The 7,064-nt window shown below is 29.6% G+C and overlaps 1 protein-coding gene across 1 annotated transcript in view; it reads right to left on the bottom strand.

Moving 5' to 3' along the window:
• Window positions 1-1,504: 1,504 nt before the first annotated feature.
• Window positions 1,505-7,064, bottom strand: part of LOC145257514 (pendrin-like) — a 169,312-nt gene continuing 163,752 nt past the window's right edge. The window contains exon 18 of the mRNA XM_080115665.1: window positions 1,505-6,533. Within this exon, the coding sequence (XP_079971791.1) occupies window positions 6,516-6,533 (18 nt within the window). The 3' untranslated portion in view covers window positions 1,505-6,515. The remainder of the gene's footprint in view (window positions 6,534-7,064) is intronic.

Below are 7,064 nucleotides of genomic sequence, written 5' to 3'. Positions count from 1 at the left end.
ATTAAATATACATTATCACGTGCTTTTCATTATTAATTCATTCACATCAAGTACTAAAATAAACGTTTTACGAATTTCTATATCACAAATTAATTTGCTTACAAAATAACATCACTAAAATTAATTTCTCTTCGTAAACGTCAATCATTTTTATTTTACCCTCGAGCACAGCTGGGCAGAGACGACCGGCAGATGACAAGAAAAATCAATTAATAAATTGAGTCAGGTATCGTGAGAATTTCTCTGAGCGGTTTTGCGTTAATTGTGATACGCAAGAGGATTTGAATAGCATTTAAACATCCTGACTTTTTTTCAATCGGTTATCAAAAGATTTTAGATTTTTCAGATAGTGACTGCCAGCTAAATGGTTTTCGAAATAATGAAAATCCATTTTTCTCATTGTCTATTATCTTGAGTACTATACGGTGTGATTCAATTTATAGACACATTGTTATCCGTACACAAATTGTATCAAGTTTCTAGCTTCCTCATGGAGAAAGATAGTGATTAACCTTGCTTCGTCTATTTGTTGTTGAAGGTGATCGACTGTAAGGTTGTCAAAACAAAAAAACATCCAATGGTTCCTCTGCAGCTCTAGTCTGTTGCGGATCAGGATATAAAATACCCTAACTCACTACTAGAAAAAATAATGAAACGAATGGAATTGAAGGAAACAAAAATTCAATTGATGGATAAGCTAAACGTCGTTTATTTACTGTTGAAAGAATGAATGTTTTAGAAATTACATGTGTTTATGTCCGCGCGGGTGTAACCATCGTTTGTTGCGGGATTGGTATTGTAGAAGGAAAAAGGAAATGTGTTTTCATCTCACGTTCCGGTCACTATCGTTTGTTCACACGTGGGAAAAGAAGTGAGTAATATAGTAGAAATGAGAATGATAGTCCAGCGTGTAGACAAAAAAAAAAGGATAGAGGGTTGACGTCAGTTAGCAGTCAGCTACGCCAAGGTGTTCTCAGGGACCAGTTGTATATATAGAGAGAGAAAGAGTGTAAAGTGTACATACTGTTCGTTAGCCTTTTGTCCCACATAGTAGCAAGTGGTGTGAGGTACACGCGGTCGGTCCGTAGACCGACCAGCTCGAAAGCTGGTCCTAAAAGGAAGAAGCCGCTTATTGCTCTTTCTTTTATACTTGTTTCCGGTGGTCTTTCGCGCATGTGTGTATTTCCTTTGAAAGGGGAAGTGACGTTGTCCATGCGTGCGTGTATGTGAGTACATGTGTGTACGTTAGCGTGTGTATATATACACGTGAATGTGAGTGTATGTACGCGAACGTGAATATATGTACGTGTATGAACGTGGGCACGTATGATTGTGTGCGCGTATGTATATGACAAGTAATATAGCTTGAAATGTGAACGCGTGTTTTTGTGTGAGACTAGAAAAGGCTCGTGCAAGTCGCGTAAGATTCAGCATTTAACCATTGTTATCTAATGCAGCGTTCCACTTAGTTTAATTGATTGCAATAAAAAGACAAACGAAAGGACAACTTATTGTAAGATTTATTCGTAAAAATATCATGTGTGTCCGAACTGGACTGATTTGTACCCATGATCATTATTAATGTTGATGTGAAATGAGATATTGATGCTACAATACTAAGCAATATTAGTATGTACTGTGGTTAGTTTGTTCCAATTAAATGAGATAAACAATTTTACCCAAACATAAAATTCTCGAAAAAGATATGTAAGCAAACATTGAAACAATAACAACAGTACGTGCTAATATTACTTAATATTACTGTTTTTAATTTGTGACTAAACATTTTTGTTAAGATTAATATTACTCATTTAATATCAAAAATAATAATAATGTGTCCAATCACAAAACTTGCTTTGTTGAGATTCATATCGTAATTTTAAATGTATGAAATTAGAGATTCATTTATTCTTGTACTTATTGAAATGTTTATCTTAAACAACGAAATAGATATATTATTAAAAAAAAATAGGTGACGGTATATCTTTTTAAATTTCCAGTGTTCTACGTGTTTTGAGATAATTTTTTTAATTTAAACATTTTTTTTTTCATTTTAATGAACTGCATACAATTAAAACAGAGTCGAACTACATATTAATGAAATATTATTTATAGTATTAACTCATCAACTAGATGATTTTGGGTTCAATCCCTGGCTAGGGATGGGTGAGAGTCTAACCGCACTAATGAGGTGTGATACAGCGAAACAGTCTGTATGTAGATGAGTACATATATATATATATATATATATATATATATATATATATATATATATATATATATATATATATATATATGATTAGTTTTTTTTTTGGAAAAAGAATTCCAGCAGAGTGCTCAATTAAAAGGAAAATCCAAATTTTAAGAGCGTATTTATATTTTGTGTACAGAAATTGTTAGTTGTGTCAGATCATTGGTACCGTCGGTTTCAAGCCCGATAATAAGGCCCGTTATCATCCGATAAAAAAGTGGGGTTTAACAAAACGAGATTAAAACGTGAATTCGCGAGGTATATATACTTCACACTTCCGGTTATAAGATAGACGAATATTGGCTGAAGAGAGCTTGATAAGGATACCTTAAACAGGCCTTATTATCGGGCTTGAAACCGACGGTACCAATGATCTGTCTCAGCTAACAACTTTCTGTACACAAAATATATATATATATATATATATATATATATATATATATATATATATATATATATATATATATATATATACATATATATATATACACATACATTTAGTGAAGCTAGTCAGTTTTGTCATCGATATAGGAAATAATTTTTCTTTCTGAATAACCTTTTTTAAACGCTATACAATTTAATTTGTTTTAATTTCTTTAAGGAAATGTTTTATCTGACTGGGGATTCTTCATATTCTTTGTTATTTGCATTAAATACGAATTTTAAAAACGAGCTAACCTTAATAGCAACAGCAAATATAGGCAGTAATAACTATGAATAGTAGATTAGTGTATGCAATATTAATTAACAGCGTTGCCGGGGACAAAAATGCAGCAAATTTCTATTAAAACTTCTATCACTTCTCTATTTATCTCTCTTTCCCCTTCCACAGTTTTCGTTTAAACATACTATCTAGGAAATTGACCACTTTTGGATTACGCTACACCAATTACCAGATAATATCTATATATTAATAGGATAGCGTGTGTGTTATTTATTTTGTGTGTCACATTTACATCAGAGTGACTGTCGTTTAATTATTATGGACTTCTATTTCCCGTCATAAATAATTTTACCAAGAATTCTTCATAAGTTTTGGTTTCGATTTCGATTATAGCTGATGACATTAAAGTCATTTATTTTTCTATAAATAACTCTACCAAGAATTCTTCATAAGTTCTTATTTCGGTTTTGATTATAGCTGAACGAACTCAAGTTATATATATATATATATATATATATATATATATATATTGGTTTCGGTTTCGATTCCACTTGATGCACCGAAATCATATGGATATTTTTTTTTAAATCGCAACTTTATTATATATATATATATATATATATATATATATATATATATATATATATATATATATATATATAAAACGATAGAACATTAACTCTATAATAATATATACGAAACCTGTAAGAATTAAAATATCATATTTAAACGTACTTTACGATCGGGTTACGCTGGGCGTCCTTGCTAGCTTAAATAAATACTTATGCAGTTTTAACAAAAAAGCTACAATAATATCAGAGCATCTGCATTTACACTGAACATCTACAGAATGCCAACATCAATATATTACATATGAATGAGTTTCCTGTGGAATTTCCACATGTGCCGCGAGTATTCCATTGTTATGAGATCACACAGTCTATTATAAACCCCGGGCAACACCAAGTACATTATCTCGTATAGCATAACAAAACAGGGTGCTGTTTTTGTTGTTTTTTTTCTGAGTAGTGCGGTTATTAAACATACCTGCTCTATCTAATACATTGAACACTTTTGATTATCTCATCGATACTTCTTACCCGATATGATACTCAATTGTTACTCGCATTGATCTTGGACAACACCATATACTTTGTCTGATGTACAACATATTAACAAAAGACAAGGAAATTATTTCTCCGATGCAACACTGCATTTAAACACACTTGCTCTATCTAGGATATTCTGTTGCTATACACCAATTCTCAGCTATCAAAATATCAAGAATGTATGAATTGTTTTGTTTTTTTTCTTATGGATTGTCTTCTTTTCTTTTTTCATCAATTTCGTTTGGTGATGACGACACATCGATCGCGAGAAAACTAAATATTTCTGCAATTTCTTTTACTTTCGCTCGTCTCAAAGAAGATGTTTGCGTTAATACTTATGGAAATAAATGCGGGTCTCCATTCATGAAACGTTAGCAATAAGTCGCACGTGGAATGGTTTAAATAGGATCACTGGTTCCTTTCATTTCTTTTTACCAGTTTGTTTTATATTATATTATATAATAAAACACGGCGCTTGCGGTTCCAATTATTTTTAATTTAATTAGCGTTTGTTTTTTTATGTTTACTATTATTTTATTATCGTGTCTCCATCAATCTTACAAAAATCAATAATTAAAAATGTTCACCAGACCATATAGTGTCGCGTGCGTGCAATAATAAATGTTCTTCTGAAAAATACACAATTATATATTTTTATAATCTACAGAGTGGCCGAAAAGTCCCAGGACACTATACATGTATTTTTAAAATGTTTCTGTTATGTAAAAAAATAACTCTTTTTTCACTTAAATAATTTTTTTCGGCCAGTGTCCTGGGACTTTTCGGCCACCCTGTATATATATATATATATATATATATATATATATATATATATATATATATATATATATATATTTAACATGTGTGTGTATATATTTAATATGTGTATGTATATGTATATAAATATATAAATATATATATATATATATATATTTAACATGTCGCAGAATTAATCTTGTAATCCTTTATCTTTTTATTTATTTTTTTTTAATTATTTAATTAATCTATTTTTTTTTTCATATATTAATAAAAAATAGTAACCGCATTATTTTACATTTTTTTATTGGGGAAGTGGTATTATCCACTGGAGAGCCATGTATTTAATAGCTGTCCTGTTTTTAAATCTCCGAAACAGCTTCATGGTAAGCAGCTGATGATCCCCGTTTTCTATTTACAAAATTTTACTTAAGGTTTTCTCTTTTCATCCTCATGTAGTTATAAAATTGAAGACTTTTGCGAAATCGGCTTATGCAAGTGATGTTTGTTTCTATTTAACAACTTTAGTTAATGCCTGTTTTTTCATCCTTATATAAATGAATTCTCTTTTGTCATTATAAACTTTTTAGAAGTCGGATTACGTAGGTGCTAAGTCTGCGATAGGTTAAAGTTAAAAAAAAAATGTTTCCTTTCGGGAATTTAAACAGCATTCTTTATTTTATATATATATATATTAAAAAGGCTATATTCTGTCTATCTGTCCGTCTGTCTGTCTGTCTACATGTTTTCAAACTTTATTTCATCCGAAACTAAAAGTCGCAGAGCGGCGTTAGGGGACTCAAATGATTAATTTTTTATGGCCCGTTCTTTTATAGGTCTTTAGCTGGTTAAAATAGTTTGTAAGATGCCAAAAATGTCAAAATCAAAAAATCGTTATACATTTTCTACATTCATCTTAATTTATTTTTACTCAGTTCATATGCGTGTAACGTTGGTACAGTGGTAACGTCACCAGCTTTGAATGTTTTCGGTTTCGATTCTAGCTAACTTAATAAATAAACCTAAATAACCCCGTCTTAATTTTTTTTACAATTTTTTTTTCAACCATCATAAACTGTATATATGTATATAAAAGTACTTGGGTGCTAATCCAAGTACTTTTATATGCATATATACAGTTTATGATGGCTGAAAAAAAATTATAAAAGAAATTAAGACGGGGTTATTTAGGTTTATTCTGTATATATTGTTTTCATTGATAATGATTTTGACAGATAGGTGAAATATGGAAGAAACCTTTTCTTTGCTTAATAGTATTAGTAGATTAGCAAATGAGAGCAGATTCAATTAGACGACGTGTTGATTTATTGTGTATGCATTTCAGAAGAATCGCATTATTGAAGTGAAAATAGTGATCATTCTCCATAATGGGAAAGAAAATAGCATTAAGTGTATTTGTATTTTTCGCATCTCTTTTTTGTTCATATTATTATTTTTTAATAATAATGATAATAATAATGATAATAATGATAATAATAATAATAATAATATATATGCATATATATATATATATATATATATATATATATATATATATATATATATATATATATGTATATGCAATTATGTTTGGTTTTTATTTCTTTTAATACGTGATTCAAAAGAGTTAGGTTATATCTCGTCCATATTTTTTTAAATAACAACGATTCACCAATTTCCTCTTGTCTGGAACAATTTTTTTTTAAAAATCAACGATTGTTTTATGTGTCCTTCTTTAAAGGTGGGTGTTGTCCTGCAAAGACAAAATTGAATTAGTTTATTAATAAGATTAAATAATGGATAGTCAATTAATTAATTAATTAATCAGAATTTAATGAATTAGTTATGGATAATTAATTATTTAATTAACGAAATTTGATCACTTAATGAGGCTAAATTATAAGAACTTAATGAAGTTAGTTCATGAGAATTTAATCAATTCATTAATGGAATTAAAGCAACAAAGGTGGGTGATATTTCTTTACAGTCGCACCGTCATTAAAAACAAACGCCTTTTTAATTTTAAAATAATCGATTCTTTGTGTGGCTATCAATAACATTGATACATTCGATAATAAAGCAATTGTTATTTTTTTTCTTAGTGGAGAGGTCTGTTACTTAGGATTGATTTTTACTCAGTGTCATTATGAATACAATGAATAAAGGTGTTGAGTCTTCTGGAGGTGTACGGTTCAATATTCACAACATAGCATACTAAGAATAAAATTAAAATTTTCTCCGTTTATGGCTGGTGGAACGAGAACAATATACATCCGTGGATTAA

This window comes from Euprymna scolopes, chromosome 3 (assembly GCF_053919585.1).
Source record: "Euprymna scolopes isolate OS-2025 chromosome 3, ASM5391958v1, whole genome shotgun sequence".
NCBI lineage: Eukaryota > Metazoa > Mollusca > Cephalopoda > Sepiida > Sepiolidae > Euprymna > Euprymna scolopes.
Note: the sequence above shows the minus strand (reverse complement) of the source record. Positions and strands in the feature narration are given on the sequence as shown.